Genomic DNA, 17133 nt, shown 5'->3' on the forward strand with positions numbered 1-17133 from the left:
TATTAGGATAAGAATTTATACGGTATCAAGCTGATAACAGAAAAATAAGTAAATATATAAAAATGAAAAAGAGGAAGACACCGTAAGAGTGAGAGTCTTGAGTGGATACTGTCAAAAGGGCCATGTTAACTGCATTGGTTACTTCTCTGTGAAAAAACACCATGGCCAAGGCAACTTACAGAAGATTTATTTTGGCTTTTGGTTCCAAAGGGTAAGAGTCCATCATGTCAGGGTTGGGGTTGGAGCAGGCATGGTGCTTGAAGCAGAATGCTGAGAGCTTACATCTTGAATCACCAGTACAGGAAGAGAGCGAGCACTCAAAGCTGGACTTCCTAGATGTTTCTAGATAGTGTAACCAGTGGGGACCAAGTATTCAAATGCAGTAACCTATGGTGGACATTCGCCCTCAAACCACCATATTTCATTCCTTGATCTTCATAGGTTCCTAGCCATATTGTACTGCAAAATGCATTTAGTTCAAAGTTTCCAAAATCTTTATCGTCTTTCAGTTTCAACACCATTTAAACATAAAGTCTCTCTTTCCTTTTTTTTTAAATTCTCTTTTTTTGGGGGAAGTCACAAGGGTTGGGATTGGACCTAGGAGGATTGGGAAGTGAGTGTGATTGTGGTGTAAGAAATTACCAAATAACCAATACAAATATTATGTTGGAAAAAAATTTAAAAGTAAAGTCTCTTCTGAGTCTCAATGCAGTCTCTTAATTGTAACCTCCTATAAGAAAAGTATATACTTCCAAAATATGATAGCCTGCTGGGTGTGATGGCACACACCTTTAATCCTAGCACTCAGGAGGCAGAGACAGGCAGATCTATGTGTGTTTGAGGCCAGCCAAGACTAGAGAGAACATATTTTAAAATCCAATTCTGTTTCTCTAGCCAGCTTACTCTGGGTATCCTGTCTCTGCCTCCTGAATATGAAGATTACTGGTGGCCACCACACCTGCCAAGGTTTTTACATGGAATTTAGAAATCCAAACTCCAGTTTTGATGCTTCCAAGACAAGTGTGTTGTCCACTGAGCTATATCTTTTCCTGTATGTGTCCATTTAAGGTACTGTTATCTGTTTCAAGGAAAGCTTATTGTTTAGAAGGACAAAAGTCAACTTAGGGAAGCAGAATTGGTTAACTCTAGATTCAGAAAGACACTGTGCCTCAATGAGTAAGATACCTGACATCAGCTCCAGGCCTCAGGAACCTGTGTGGACTGTTTGAACTTATGACAATTTCTTTGTTTGTAGATCCCTCTCTTTGGTGCTAAGACTATTGCCCAGAGAAGTCCTGATGAACCAGCACTGAGCAAAGCTGAATTTGTTGAGAAAGTCCGTCAGAGTAACCAGGCCTGTCATGATGGAGACTTCCACACAGCTATTGTTTTGTATAATGAAGCCCTGGCAGTTGACCCTCAGAACTGCATTTTATATAGCAATAGATCTGCAGCCTACATGAAAACCCAGCAGTACCACAAGGCATTGGATGATGCAATCAAAGCCCGACTCCTCAATCCCAAATGGCCAAAGGTAGCAGTTTTATTTACTTTCACAGAATTGTCTGTTTTGATATTTTAGGATAACATTTCATTGATTCAGTACAGATACTCATTCATAGAATCAATACTTCAGCAAAATCTACAGTGACCAAAAGCCAGCAACCACCTTTCTTCAGTGGTTTGTAAGTTTGCTTTCTGTCCACATTTAATTCTTTCCCTGCTTGTTTTAGATTTTGGTATATCTTTTTTTTTTAAATTTTGGTATATCTTATTGATGAGTTACAGGATCTATTCAGGTTTTAGACAACTTTTTTCATACAAGTGTTTAGATGTTGTATAGCAACTGTATTTATCTCCTTCAATTTAAAATGAACTTAGTCAGTTGGTGTTGCCCACCTTTAATCCCAGCACTCGGGGAGGCAGAGCCAGGAGAATCTCTGTGAGTTTGAGGCCAGCCTGGTCTACAGAGAGAGTTCCAGAACAGCCAGGGCTACACAGAGAATCTTGTCTCTGTGAACAAACAACAAAACAAACAAAAAGAATGATATTTAATCAGGGAAATCTCAGCTAAAAATAAATCATAATTATATTCCCTTGAGCACTGCCTGGTGCAAGTTGGTGATTTTGTTTTGTTCATAAAGATACTTCTTATCTTAATGATAGCATTGTTATTTTATATCTATATATAATATAGATTATATATATACATATATATATGTATATATGTATCCTAAGTTGAAAATAACTTAAGTGAGAAATACATAAACTGGGTATGGTGGTATATACATCACCCAGTATTCAGGAGGCCAAGGCAGGAGGATCATGAGTTTAAGTTTAATAAAAACAAAACATAACACATATTCAAAACACATAGTCTACCAAATATCACAGCTTAGTTTAGTCTACCTATAATGTGCTCAGTGCACTTAGGCTGGCAGTTAGACAAAATTGTTTAACACAAGCTGGGTATGGTGTTCAAGCTTGTAATTCTAGCACTCACAAAGGAGGATTTCAGGTCTGAGGCTAGCCTGGCCTGCACAGAAAGTTCTCTAAGACAGCCTGGACTTCATAGCAAACCTTGTGTTAAAAACAGACAGATGGGGCTGGAGAAATGGCTTAGAGGTTAAGAGCACTGACTGCTCTTCCAGAGGTCCTGAGTTCAATTCCCAGCAACCACATGGTGGCTCACAACCATCTGTAATGAGGTCTGGTGCCCTCTTCTGGTCATACATGCTGTATACATAATAAATAAATAAATCTTTAAAAAAAAAAAAAAAAAACAGACAGATGATGGCATTTCTGGATGGAGACGGCAGGTGTGACAGTGGAGGGGAAAGGCTGGGGCTTGCAATACTAGGGGAGCATGAAGCCATGTGAAGCCATGAGGTCATGCAGGGCTGAGTTGCCTGGGCACACATATCCTTCACAGAGGATAGAGGGAACAGATATTTCTGGCTGAACTCAGTCTCAGATATTTCTACCAATTTGACTGAAAGTTGAGCTATGAAGATGGTTTGAAATCAAAGCATTAAAATTGATATAAAAGGGCAAAGCATCCAGAAAAGAAGATTATTTGGAGTTGCTGGCTGGTGTGTCTTGTGCCTGATCCTGGCCACAGGACTCAGTGATGGACACAACAGCATTTAGGAGGTGCTAAGAGGGCTCCTGTTTTTGAATCTTTCCGAATACCTACATGTTGCGAGAGATCTGAGCTTCATATCCATTAACAGTTTGATCCATCGAACAGGGTCTTATTAGGAAGTAACACTTTTTGCATCTGAGACAAACAGAGTGAGGCATCATCTGGCCACCTGCAGGGTTTTCTACTCCATCTCTCATGTTGTCCTGTCTAAAAGAAGTTGGCCTTTCTGTGCGTTATATGCTCCAGCACAGATGTCTGGAAGCCCGAGGGCCACCAAAGCTGTGCTGTCTCTGACTTCTCTCTGGATTCTGCCTTCCCTATCACAGCTGCTTTTTTTCTTTTCTTTTCTTTTTTCTTTTCTTTTCTTTTTTTTTTTTTTTTTTGGTTTTTCGAGACAAGGTTTCCCTGTGTAGTCCTTGCTGTCCTGGAACTCGATCTGTAGACCAGGCTGGCCTCGAACTCACTGAGATCCACCTGCCTCTGCCTCCTGAGTGCTGAATTAAAGGCATGGGCTACCACTGCCAGGCTCCTGTCACAGCTTCTTACAATGTCAGTGTGATTATGTTACCAATGCTTAGGGGCAGGGCCAGGTGTTTCCAGGTTCTTGGCTTCTTGTTCAACAATGAAATAAAAGCCCACACAGATTTCAAAGTCACTCATTACTTGATTTAGAACAAAGCAATAGAATAACTCAGAACACACTGTAAGAGAGCCGTGGGCCACATGAGTGAGATTTCTCAAGGCTTCAGGTTATTGCCTGAAGGAAGGAGCAGCTGGTTACTAAGGGACAAAGTTTGGTGGTTCTGTTTGGATCCATTGATAGGTCATATAATAATTTTTCTGCTACACACTTCCCTTCCCACAATGCATCAGATTTTCGTCATGTGCATGCCTAATTATACAGAAGCATAAGATTATAAATAGGAAGGCAGAGCCAGGTGGATCTCAATAAGTTCAAGGCCAGCCTGGTCTACAGAGCGACATCCAGGACAGGCTCCAAAACTGCACAGAGAAACCCTTTCTCGGGGGGGGGGGGGGGGGGGGACAAAACAAAACAAACAAACAAAAAAACAGGGCTGGTGACTGGAATGTAGCACGTCTGACCTTGGAGAACCACCCATGGATCTTCAGCCTGTGCAAGTGAGGCTGAGTGGGGGACACTTCATTTATGAAACTCTGTCTACCTACAAAGTCGTCATTGAGCTCCTCCTAGCTTTTGATATGTAAGTATAGTCTCTGATGTTATTCTGGTAATAAAAGCAGACCCTTCCTTTCCGTGGTTAAGTTCACACTTCCTTAGCTGGGAAGTGACTGCTGCTTAGCATAATACCCTTGTTTGGGGCAATGGTGGATATGATTTAAAGCTCCTCTGCTACAGTCAGAATTGCTTTGATGTTGGCAAGTAACTGTGACCAGTAAGACAGATTTGCTTTTTTCTTTTTAATTTGTTTATTATTTGTGTGTATGCATGCTCATGTACGTCATTCACAAGTGCAGAAGTCAGAGGATAATTGTGGAGTCAGTTCTGTCAACACAAAAATATAACTTACCTCAAAGGGGACAAGAGGGGCGCTGGAGAGATGGCTCAGGGGTTAAGAGCATTGACTGTTCTTCCAGAGGATCCGAGTTCAATTCCAGGCACCCACATGGCAGCTCACACCTGTCTGTAACTCCAGTTTTAGGGGACCCCGACACCCATGGCAAAAACACAAATGCACATAAAAATAAATAAAATGTATTTTAAAAAGGGGGACAAGAGATAGTTATTTTGGAGCCAAATATGAGTGATAAAAGCACAGGAACAAATACTGCATTCTAATGAGGCAGCTATTTCGTGAACATTTTGTACTCAGAGTAAAGAAAGCTATAAATGAAGACAGTCAGTACAGCAGTGAATACATTGGGTAGGCAGGCTATAGCAAAACAGAGAGCTCTGCTGTATGCCTTAGATGCTATCTATCAGTAATCTTCGACCTTCATTACCATCTAGGGGTCTTGGTCATGTTTCTCTGCCAGTTAAAAAGTTAAAAGACAGGAAAAGTATCAAGAGCAACAGCTAGCAGTGGAGAAATCTCAAAACCACAAACAGAAGCAGACAGAATCAGCAGAGGAGTCTTGAAGCTGAAAGTTCAGCCTCCTCTCTAGGGCTGGGGTTTTTAAAGTCTCTAGAGGTCTTTCTCTCCTAGTATAGGATTGGTCAGTTTGAAGAGAGACAGGGCAGCTGATTGGTTCACAATTGCTGTGCCTATGTGTCCTGGTCTTGGTTCACAACTGCTGTGCATATATGTCCTGGTCTTGGTTCACAACTGTTGTGCATATGTGTCCTGGTCTTGGTTCACAACTGTTGTACATATATGTCCTGGTCTGGCCTTGAGCTCATTGGGCCAGTCCATCAGCAGGGGGCCCCACTGGCAGGGGAAAATGCCCACAAGGCTTTTGTTTTAAGCTGGCAGCCTTTTGTTTGAGGTGAAGAGGGAGAGGAAGTCATCTTTGAAGTCCCCACTTTGTCAACTGCCCATGATTCCCCTCACTGTCCCTCTGTCTACCAGGGAGTCTGTCTGACTCCTACTTCCCACTCTTACTGGTGGAAACCAGGGTTTTGTTAAGCTAAACTATCCCAAGAGGTTTTATCTGTGATGTTAGGTCTGACACAGAAGTGAGCAAGGAATGGCTATTTAGTTGTCTAAAAATAGCAATTGTAAAAGATATTTATTAAAGATAAATTGTAAGCAGGCTGTGGAGGTGCCACGTTCCAAACTCTACATAGTCACTAAAGTTTTAATTAGCTGGTAGGTTTGAGCTTGAAGAGAATCCTTTCTGGGAAGTTGTCTTTGTAGTTCTCTCCTTTATGTGGGCTCCTGGGAGTGAATTCAGTTCTTCAGGTTTGTGCTTTAGTAAGACAAATTTTCATGAAGTTATGTGGTAGAAGATGTTAACAGCAGCTGAATCAGAGGCCTATGTCAGCTCCAAAAGAAACTCAGGACAAATGGCTAACTGGGGCCTACTATAGCACCAAAGCCCCTGCTGACCTCCAGGCTCATTCAGTAGCCATGGCTCCTCTCAGCTCTTCTTACCCCACCCCTACCCTAAACTCCAGCATAAGAGCTGTCTTCCTGCAGCTTCTCATTCCTATATAACTTTGCCATTCTTGCCATGCAGCCCCTTGCCATGCCCGCCCCCCCTTGGTCCTCTCCTACTCTGGATACTTCCAGATGCTTCTGACTGTCCTTCACCTCACATCTACAGTAAAACCTTCTCCTCAACCATACCTTGAAGTGGTCATGTCCTCACTTTATACAGTATGTGTGGAGACACATGACTCTCTCTTCCACCTGGTTGAGGCAGGGTCTCACTGGTTCCATGGTGTTGGTGTTGGGTACTCTAGGCTGGCTGGAGCATGGGCTTCTGGTGATTCTCCTGCCTCCCAGTGTGCTGTAGGATTGTTGGGATTACAGCCTTACCCAGCAGGGCTTCTCTGTAGCTGGATAGATAGTGCCTGGTTCTAGTCACACACACACACACACACACACACACACACACACACACACACACGTGTAGCAGATAGTGAAAAGATAAAAGTTTATTGGGGCAAGGGCAGAGTGGAAGAGTGAAAGGCCGTCTTGGAGTGGGGACATGAGAGGCAGACAGATAGACAGACAGAAAACAAGAGGAGCAAGAGCAAGAGAGGGGCTGACAATCGGGTACTTTTAAGGGGTGCGTGCATCACATAGCTGAAGTGGAAAGGCACCTGGCATCTCATAACTGCCTCGGTGGCTGAGGCAGGCTGCCGCTGCTGCCGCTGCCACCGCCGCCGCCGCCGCCGCCGCCGCCGCCGCCGCCGCCGCCGCCGCCGCCGCCGCCGCCGCCGCCGCTGCTGCCGCTGCCTTTGCAGGGACTAACAGATAGTACAAGTGATTGCTGTATGCTTTTCATCTGGATCCTCCCCCCCCCCTTTTTTTTTCCCCCCGAGACAGGGTTTCTTTGTGTAGTTTTGGTGCCTGTCCTGGATCTCGCTCTGTAGACCAGGCTGGCCTCAAACTCGCAGAGATCTGCCTGGCTCTGCCTCCTGAGTGCTGGGATTAAAAGTGTACACCACCTCCGCCCAGCTGGATCCCCTACTTTTAACATTTTACCATATTTGGTTGATAGTTCTCTTTCTGACTATATCATTTTTACTGTTATTTTTGGAACCGTTTGAGACTAAATTGAAGACAAATTGTCTTGCCACTTTTAAATCCTTCAGTATATATTGAGAACATTCTGCCATATAACAACAGTGCAAACCTTAAAACCAGAACATTAACATTAATATAATAATGCTGTCCAATCCATAGACCCATTCACATTTCAGTGAATTGCTCAAGGAATGTCCTTTATGAACATAATTTATTTTCTGGCCCCAGATCTACTATTTGGAAAGAAATGTATCAGACTATATAGTCAGACTAAAATTTCAAACCTATATCACCTATCCACATTTTAAGTAACTTACTTGATGTACTAGATTTCATCATTTTTTGGCTCTTGTAAATTTCCTTGGCTGGTGCCTTAACCTTTTTTTTTTTTTTTTTTTTTTTAAAAGATTTATTTATTACATATACAGCATGTATGCCTGCAGGCCAGAAGAGAGCACTAGATCTTGTTACAGATGGTTGTGAGCCACCATGTGGTTGCTGGGAATCGAACTCAGGACCTCTGGAAGAACAGTCAGTGCTCTTAACCTCTGAGCCATCTCTCCAGCCCTGGTGCCTTAACCTTTAACCACTGTAGTAAAAAACCAGAAACATGTATTCCTTGCTTTTTGTTTTGACTCTGCTTTTGCCCATACTACATGTAATGCATTGGTGCTGGTGTTTGGAAAGCTTGGAAATCTCTTGATTCTGTGTTGCTTAGCTTGAAAATAAAGGAATTAGAAACATTTTTTTTTTGTATATGTCTGTGCTTGCTTCCAGGTCATACCAGGTGCCTCTTCCCTACAGGAGTCAGCCACAGTGTGTCAGAATAGGAATTGTCTTTTAGAGTAATTTTATATGTCAGCCAGCATCAGGACTGTAAGAGACACACTGAAGAGAGTGACACACTGTGCTCCGTTCTGAGTCTTAGGTGAATGTACTCTCCCGTTATTTTGGATTATGCTTGTGCTTACAGTCTTTGTAATCTTAGTATAAAGTCTCATTAGGTAGCTGTTCGTTATTTTACAAATGAATAAGTTAAGAAAACGCATGGCCAACATTTGGGACCAGTTGGCAACTCTGAGGAGCAGAGTTCATTATGATTCTGATTATTGATACCTAGAAATAAACAGGTTAAGATTTGGTTGGTTTCTTAGTTACTTTTCTATTGCTGTGATGAGACATCCTGACCAAGGCATTTAATTGGAATTGGGGCTTGCTTACAGTTTTAGAGGGTATGACCATCTTTTAATCCCACTGTTCGAGAATAAAACTACTGCCACAATTTTGGGGCCAAATTTGAAGTGAGCTTTATTAAATACTGGCCAAGAAGATGGACACTGGCCATGTCCATACCCGGGATTCCCAGGGAATGGCTATGAATTATGTTAAACAAAACCTACAAGGCTATGTAGGTCCCACCTTTTTCCAATTGGGAGAAAGCATACATCCTGTTGTACCTCCTGCCTACGTGTGTACATCCTGTACAGTTGGGGCAACCAACCTTGATTCTGAAACTTCAAAGCCCATCCCCAGTGACACATCATCTTTTAACAAGGTCACACCTCTTTTTTTTTTTTTTTTTTTTTTTTTGGTTTTTTCAAGACAGGATTTCTCTGTGTAGCTTTGCGCCTTTCCTGGAACTCGCTTTGGAGACCAGGCTGGCCTCGAACTCACAGAGATCCACCTGCCTCTGCCTCCCGAGTGCTGGGATTAAAGGCGTGCGCCACCACCGCCCGGAAGGTCACACCTCTTAATCCTTTTTAAAATAGTTCTAACAACTAGAACTAAGCATTCAAATGTATGAGCCTTTGGGGGTTCATCGTCAATCAAACCAGCACAGTTTCTAAACAGGTCTAAGAGTTAGACTAAAAGGCAATGTAAACTCTGATGACAGCTGTGTGTATGTTTACACTCATCTTTCTAGAACAGCCAGAGTCTTGACTGGGGTTGTGCAAAATAAAAAATAAGTTACATGTTTCTTACTCCAAGAGCCAAGAAGCAGGACATAAGTCACAGTCACAGGAAAACCAAAGTGTAGCCTCCTAAGAAGCTCAGCGTCAGACACTTGGGATTCATTTGTGATCTTACAGGGCTTGGGGAGCTCCGCCTCCAGAACTCTGCCATTCACAGCGCGCTGAGCCCCTCTCACAGGCTCAGACTGCACTTGCAGCTGCTGCTGTCTTTGGTGGTCATCGCATGGCACTGGCATCTCCAAAATGCTGCAGTCTCTACTGCAACTCAGCTGCACCTTCACCAGTAGCTTCTGCTGACTCTCTTCAGGGACTCTGATCCTGCCACATGGTGCCAAGCCTTGGTTTTTCTCCATGCACCATCAACAAGTCCTCTCCGGGTTCCAAGCCTCAACTGCTCTCTCAGACTCCTCATGACTTCAAAACCCTGAATCACCTGAGAGACTCTTACACATTATTAAGTTCAGTGCAGAGTACAGCCTTGCCCTCTCTGGACTGCGGCTTTTGTGTGCTGCCTTGAGGAAGCACTTCCCACGCTTATGCCTCCATGATGCTGATCTCTTCTTATTCACAGCTGATGCTTCAGCTCCAGCTGACCAGTCTATTCCAGTAAAGGTTTCACTTAGTGGTCCTTGTCTCCTGTTAATCACAGATGACTCTTAGCCCCTGTTTAAGGGACTCTCAAATTTACCTTTGAAACTTCATAAACCAGGCTCCACATCTACACTGTTCTCACAATAGCTTTTGTTTTGTTGTTTTGTTTTTCGAGACAGGGTTTTTCTGTGTAGTTTTGGGCCTTTCCTGGAACTCACTTTGTAGACCAGGCTGGCCTCGAACTCACAGAGATCTGCCTGGCTCTGCCTCCCAAGTGCTGGGATTAAAGGCGTGTGCCACCACCGCCCGGCCTCAAAACAGCTTTTTAAGCTCTGAACACCAGATGGTTTTTTCTGACCCAAAGTTCCAATGTCCTTCTGAAATCCTCCCCAAAACATGATTAGGTCTGTCACAGTAACATCCCATGGACCTGGTACCACAATTGATTTTACTCAGTTTTCTGGAGGAACAGAATCAAGGGGTTGAAAAAATTATTAAGTCATCTTTAAAACAGTAGCAACAGCTAAGTCACACCAAACCGTTGGCCACAGCCCATGAATTAGTGAACAATCACACATCTGGCCATTTATCCTCCCTAACAAATCTGCAACTGTGTGCACTGCCTGAAGTTTTACCTAATGTGAACATTTCCCTCTGAAGTCTTTCAGGATTTTTCCAGAAAAGAGCTATAATGCTGTGGCTATCCACTTCTGGTGCTGCACAGTGTGAAGAACCACCAGTTAACTGTGCCCCAGTCTCTCTTCCTCAGCCATCTAAGCTATAGGACACACCCCATAAACCAGTAGGTGAATGCTGTTTGGAGCCTTTGGTAGTCCCATAGGTCAATCCCAGTAGAGGCCCATAGGATTTTGGAGTAAGACCATCTATAGATAACTTCTTTTGAGAGACAGCTCTTGGCTTGTTAGTGGGACCTTAGTGAAAACTGAACATTTTTTTTTTTTTTAGTTTTAAAAACTACAAACTATATTTATATTAAAAATTGAAATGTCAAGAACAAATAACATGGTCCAAAAAAACCAAGATAAGAGGTAGTGAACATATATCACTCTACCTCACCAGTCCAGATTGCAGCACACTTGACCATAACATTCCTTATAAGGCTATAACAGGAAGACACAATAATTATGGTCTAATAGTCACTGTGGAGACAGCAACCTAGACCATCTCCAAGCCAGCCTTTCCCCTCCAAAAGCCAAGCCTTCCTTGAACATTGGCTCACACTTGTAATCCCAGCACTTGGAAGGCTGAGGTAGGAGGTCCATCATGAGTTTGAAGACTACAGAGTGACACTGTATCTCAATAAAGCAAACAGTGAAAAAGCAGTCAAGCCGGGCGGTGGTGGCGCACACCTTTAATCCCAGCACTCGGGAGGCAGAGCCAGGCGGATCTCTGTGAGTTCGAGGCCAGCCTGGGCTACCAAGTGAGTTCCAGGAGAGGTGCAAAGCTACACAGAGAAACCCTGTCTCGAAAAACTAAAAAAAAAAAAAAAAAGGTATAAAATACATGCAGTTTAGCAAGTGTTCAGAATCTGCTACCTAGAATGAGAAATGGTAATGTTTCCTTTGCAGTGATTATTTGTGAAATTAAGTGTAACTGCATTTTAGCATTATTCTTGATCCAAAAGCCTGGAAGTTTCTGGAGCACAGATAATCCTGTTAGGTGAAATATGACCCTGACATTAATTTTTGTATTAGTGCTCTATTTTGTTCAGTTAATATGGTGAGCAGTATTCTTATACAATGCTTTTTCATTCTGGTTTCTGTAGTAAGAGGAAAAGATTTATTATGTTTAATGGTTCTCCCATGTTTTTACCCAGGAGCTTTCCTTCCAGATGTCTGCCTGGCACTCACTGTAAGCTACTTAGCGATATCTCAGCCTCTGCAGAGTTAATACATGACTAAGTGATGAACCTAAAATCTGTGTAGTCACCTGTAACTTCCAGGTATCATGCAGGAGTGCTCCCCTCTCTTCCCCTGCCATTAAGATGTCAGTGGATGCTGTTGCTTTATCTTTTAGTCTGAGAATAGAACTAAAAGTAACTTTTCACTGTAAAGTAATTTATTAAAAAGGAAAAGCTCCCCAGCTAGTAGCCTAGTAATTTTCTAAGTATTAATTTTGTTTTTAGTGCTACATATTAGGCATTCAAAGCAATTTAAATCAGAAGTGTACTATATACTTGTTTAGAGTTTTTATTAGTATATATTAATTATAAACAATAATGGACGTCATTATGACATTTCTATTCATATATATGATGTAGTTTGATTAGTCACCCCCATTACCCTTTCTTGGCTCCCTTCCCCTCCCACCAATCCTTTCCACTTCCCAATTAGTTCCCATTTACTTTCATGCCATTATGTGTGAACCAATGAATTTAATTAGGGTTACCTGCTAGAGTGTGAGTGAAGTAACTTAGCAGTGGCTCCTGTCTCCTCCTGTCTTATATTCCTCTCTCTGCCCAGCCATATCACTTCCTGTCTCCACCTCCCTGGTGCTGGGATTAAAGGTGTGTGCTCCACTGCCTGGCCTCTATGGCTAACTAGTGGCTAGCTCTGATTTTCAGCTTTCACTCTGATATCTGATTCCAGGTTTTTATTAATAAGACCAGTTAGGATTTGCGCTATACCTCTTTCTCAGGGTCTCTACGCTGTGCATTGTAGAACTGTAAATAATGTTTCTTCTCACTTAGAATAAAATTCTTATCATGACTCAGGAAAACCCTGATTTGGTGTCTGATTTTATCTTTTATTGGTCATGTTTGTGTACCATACTCCAATCACAGTCTTCTCCCCTGCCCCCCCCTATTTTCCTGGGCCATGAATATTTTAATTTCTTTGTCACTTTAATCCTATTGATCTTGCTCCCTGTAGTTGTCTTTCCCTCAAATGGTTGCAGCAGCTTCTTTATATTTAGAAATAAGCTTGAATGTCCCTGCCTGATCCAATGTAACTATTTAGCCACGTTTAGTCATGTTGTTGTTGTTTGTTGTATTTAAATGGATTTTCTCTATAGCTCTTTTCTTTAAAAAAAAAAAGATTTGTGTGTGTGTGTGTGTGTGTGTGTGTGTGTGTGTGTGCGCGCATGTGCACACACCTGAAGAGGCCATAAGAAGGCAACTCAGATTCCTTGGAGCTGGAGTTACATGCAGCTGTGAGATTCCAGATGTAGGCACTAATAGCTGAATTTGGTTCCTCTGGGAGAGCATCAGGTGCTCTTAACCACTGAGTTTTAGCTCCATCCCTCTATGGCTCTTTTTACTATCCTATTTTGTTTCTTGGTCATCTTTTGCTACTTAGGATATATGTTCCACAGGAGTGGGAAACTTGTTTTTCATTTCTTACATTGCATCCCTGTGTCTGCAATAGTGAATGACATGTACTAGATCTTACTAGTGTATTGAACAGATAACTGAATGATTCTTTGCTGTGTCTTGCTAAGTACTCGCATGTTTCCCAGTGTCCTATGGAGGAGCAGAGTTTAGTCAGGGAGATTGACAAAGCAATAACTATAATGTGAATGTGTTAGGTCCTATGACAGAGGAATCTGTTCTATGTAATGGAGCCACACCTGAGAGAATATTAGTGTTTCTAGGGATAGGTCAAAGAGATGAATTAATGCATCAGTGCTTTACATTTTACATTAAATCATTCTCTGGAGTTACTTTACTGATTAGTTACTGACTAGTTCTGGAATCACTAACTCCACTTACCATTGATATTTACTTTTTTCTGAAGAATGTTTTTAAGATTAATCATTTGAGGGCCAGGCAGTGGTGGCGCATGCCTTTAATCCCAGCATTTGGGAGGCAGAGGCAGGTGGATCTCTGTGAGTTCAAGGCCAGCCTGGTCTACAGAGCAAGTTCCAGGACATCCAAGGCTACACAGCAAAACCCTGCCTCAAAAAACCAAAAACCAAAACCAAACAAAACAAAAAAATCATTTGACCTTGTCTAAGTGCTTTGAAAATATAGGATACTGCATGCAGGAAAAAACGAAAACAAAAAATTGCACAGACTTGGGCTGGAGAGATGGCTCAGCAGTTAAGAGCACTGAGAGGTCCTGAGTTCAATTCCCAGCAAATACAGGGTGGCTCACAACCACCGGTAATGAGATCTGGTGCCCTCTTCTGGCCTGCAGGGACATATGCAGGTAGAACATTGTATACATAATAAATAAATCTTAAAAAAAAGTGCACAGACTTATGCAGAAAAAAAACCAACAACATAGGATGCTATATAGGCCCTGATATTCTTAATTGTACAAGCAGCTGCTTTTTATAGTTTTTATTTTTTTACTTAGGTTTTGATTATTCAAATAGAAATAATGCTTTTTAAAAAGAGTATTTTGAGGGACTGGAGAGATGGTTTTGTGGTTAATAGCACTTGCAGAGGACTTGAGTTTGGGTTCCCAGCTCTCGGGGTAAGCAGCTCACAACCACCTGTAACTCCAGCTCCAGGGAGATCTGATACTCTCTCTTTGCTTTCCCCCAACATGAATATAAAAATAAATCTTTTTAGAAGTTAGGATGATGACTCCGTTAGTAAAATGGTTCAATCCCTAAAACCCATGTAAGAAAAGAGCCCAGGTGTGCTGCTGCATGCCTGAAATCCCAGTGATGGGAGTTATTGGCCAGCCAGTTTAGCCTACGAGGTAAGTCCAGGCCAGTGCTGTGTCAGCCATCCTGTATCTCCTAAAAAGAGGTGATGGCACCCGAAGATTGAGATCCAGAGTTTTCCTCTGACCTCTGTGCATGTGCACACATGAGGATTTTTAGGAAAAGCCTAGTAGATATTTAAAAGACCTATATGGATCTGTATTATATTGCTAGTGGAATGTATCTGTATTTTGTACTTACTCTGATATAATTTTCTCAGTAGTAATCCACCCTTATCCCCTGGAGGCAGCAGTAGGCACACTGAGCAGGATCGCCAGTCTGCTAGCAACTGGGTGCCTAACTCAGTGTGACTGCTCTTCTTTTTTTTTTTTTTTTCCCCAGAGCTGAGGACCAAACCCAGAGCCTTGCGCTTGCTAGGCAAGTGCTCTACCACTGAGCTAAATCCCCAACCCGTAACTGCTCTTCTTACTCATCAGATGTGAGGATTTCAAGAGCTAGTGCAACTCCCTCTTTCCTTTACTGTTATATTATGTTGTGTTTGCTCAGAGAGAGCTTTTCCTCTTTCAGTACTTGGAGCATAATAATATGCAATGATTGTTGTATGCACAGGAATACTTAATTTTACTTCATTATATTACACTATATTATAGATTTAAAAAAATATGTATAGATTTAAATTTTTATAAATTGAACCCTTTTTAAAATTTGGGCTGGGGATGTAGCTCAGCTTATAGATTGTGAGACCCTTGGTTCCACCCCTGGCACTACATAAATTCTGCCTGTTGGCACAGGCCAGCAATCCCAGCACACAGGAGGTAGAAACAGGAGGATCAGAAATTTAAGCTCATACTTGGCTGCATTGCAAGTTTTATGCTAGTCTACTGTGTACAAGACCCTGTCTCAGAAAGTAAAAAGGAAGAAAAGGAAAAGAAGAAAAAGGGAATCATTGTAATAGCCAATATTACAAAGAAAGTTAATCCCATTTTGCTCTTTTAAAAGAAGAGCAAGCTCTGGGAGGGAGGCAGGGATGTAGAGACTCCTGTTACCTTTGGACTGTGGATAAACAATAAAAAAGTTACACTGGCCGGGCAGTGGTGGCGCCCGCCTTTAATCCCAGCACTCGGGAGGCAGAGCCAGGCGGATCTCTGTGAGTTCGAGGCCAGCCTGGTCTCCAAAGCGAGTTCCAGGAAAGGCGCAAAGCTACACAGAGAAACCCTGTCTCGAAAAACCAAAAAAAAAAAAAAAAAAAAAAAAAAAAAAAAAAAAAAAGTTAATAAAAAAAAAGAGTTACACTGAACGGCATAAAATGGAATACTTCTGGAAATTGTGCTTCTTGCATTAGACTATTTAAAAAAAGCATGTTGTTTACTTTTATTAAAGGAAAAAAATGAATAACCGAGAAATAGTTTCTTGGGAGTTTAATCTTTTGATAACCCTCAGATTTGATGTTAACCAATCTGCTTTTTTATAGATATAAATATATTTTAAGAGATATTTTAAATACATATGTGTATGTATGTCTGTGCACGTGTGTGTGGGTGTCCATGGAGGCCAGAGGTATTTGATCATTTGGAGCTAGAGTTACAATTTGGAGTCCCCTAACGGGGTGTTGGAAGTCGAGCTTGGGTGCACTAGAAGAGTAGTACATCCTCTTAGTCACTGGACCGTCTCTCCAATCCCTGATATCAATGTTTTTGCCAAGCTGAAAGAAATATTATTATTTTTATATTTTGTAAATAGCTTGTCTTAGTTAGGGTTCCTATTGCTATGATAAAAAACACCATGATCAAAAGCAGCTTGGTGGGAAAAGGGTTCCTTTGCTTGCATTTCCACATCACAGTTTGTCATGGAAGTAAGTCAGGTCAGGAACTCAGGAACCAGCCATGGAGGAGTGCTGCTTACTGGCTGCTCAGCTTTCTTTCTTTCTTGCTTTCTTTCTTTCTTTCTTTCTTTCTTTCTTTCTTTCTTTCTTTCTTTCTTCCTTCCTTCCTTCCTTCCTTCCTTCCTTCCTTCCTTCCTTCCTTCCTTCCTTCCTTTCTTTCTTTCCTTTTTTTTTTTTGGTTTTTCGAGACAGGGTTTCTCTGTGTAGCTTTGCGCCTTTCCTGGGGACTCACTTGGTAGCCCAGGCTGGCCTCGAACTCACAGAGATCTGCCTGGCTCTGCCTCCCGAGTGCTGGGATTAAAGGCGTGCGCCACCACCGCCCGGCTCAGCTTGCTTTCTTGTAATACCCAGACCACCTGCCCGGGGATGGCACAGACCTAGTGATCTGGGTCCTTGCCCATCAATCAAGAAAATGGCCATAGGCTTGTCCACAGACCAACCTGGAGGGGGCATTTTGTCAGTTGAGGTTTTCTCTTTCCAAAGGACTCTTGCTTATATCAGGTTGACAGAAAACTTGGCTGTAGATGATTGTCTGTACCTTTAGATTTTTCTGCTGAATTATAATCAGGCGTGCTTTGTTTTATCTTGATCTGTATAACTTATTAATGCCTTTTTTTTTTTTTATATTTTTGAGACAGGGTTTCTCTGTGTAGCCCTGGCTGTCCTCAAACTCACTCTGTAGACTAGGCTGGCCTTGAACTCACAGAGATTCACTTGCCTCTGCCTCCCGAG

The 17133-nt window shown here is 42.1% G+C and overlaps 1 protein-coding gene across 1 annotated transcript in view; it reads left to right on the forward strand.

Moving 5' to 3' along the window:
* The window catches only part of LOC131898536 (tetratricopeptide repeat protein 28-like), a 52543-nt gene that overhangs the window by 14997 nt on the left and 20413 nt on the right, over positions 1 to 17133 (forward strand). Inside the window, exon 2 of the mRNA XM_059249726.1 lies at positions 1256 to 1534. Coding sequence (XP_059105709.1) covers positions 1256 to 1534 — 279 coding nt within the window. The remainder of the gene's footprint in view (positions 1 to 1255; positions 1535 to 17133) is intronic.

Source organism: Peromyscus eremicus, chromosome 23, assembly GCF_949786415.1.
Source record: "Peromyscus eremicus chromosome 23, PerEre_H2_v1, whole genome shotgun sequence".
NCBI classification, from domain to species: Eukaryota; Metazoa; Chordata; class Mammalia; order Rodentia; family Cricetidae; genus Peromyscus; species Peromyscus eremicus.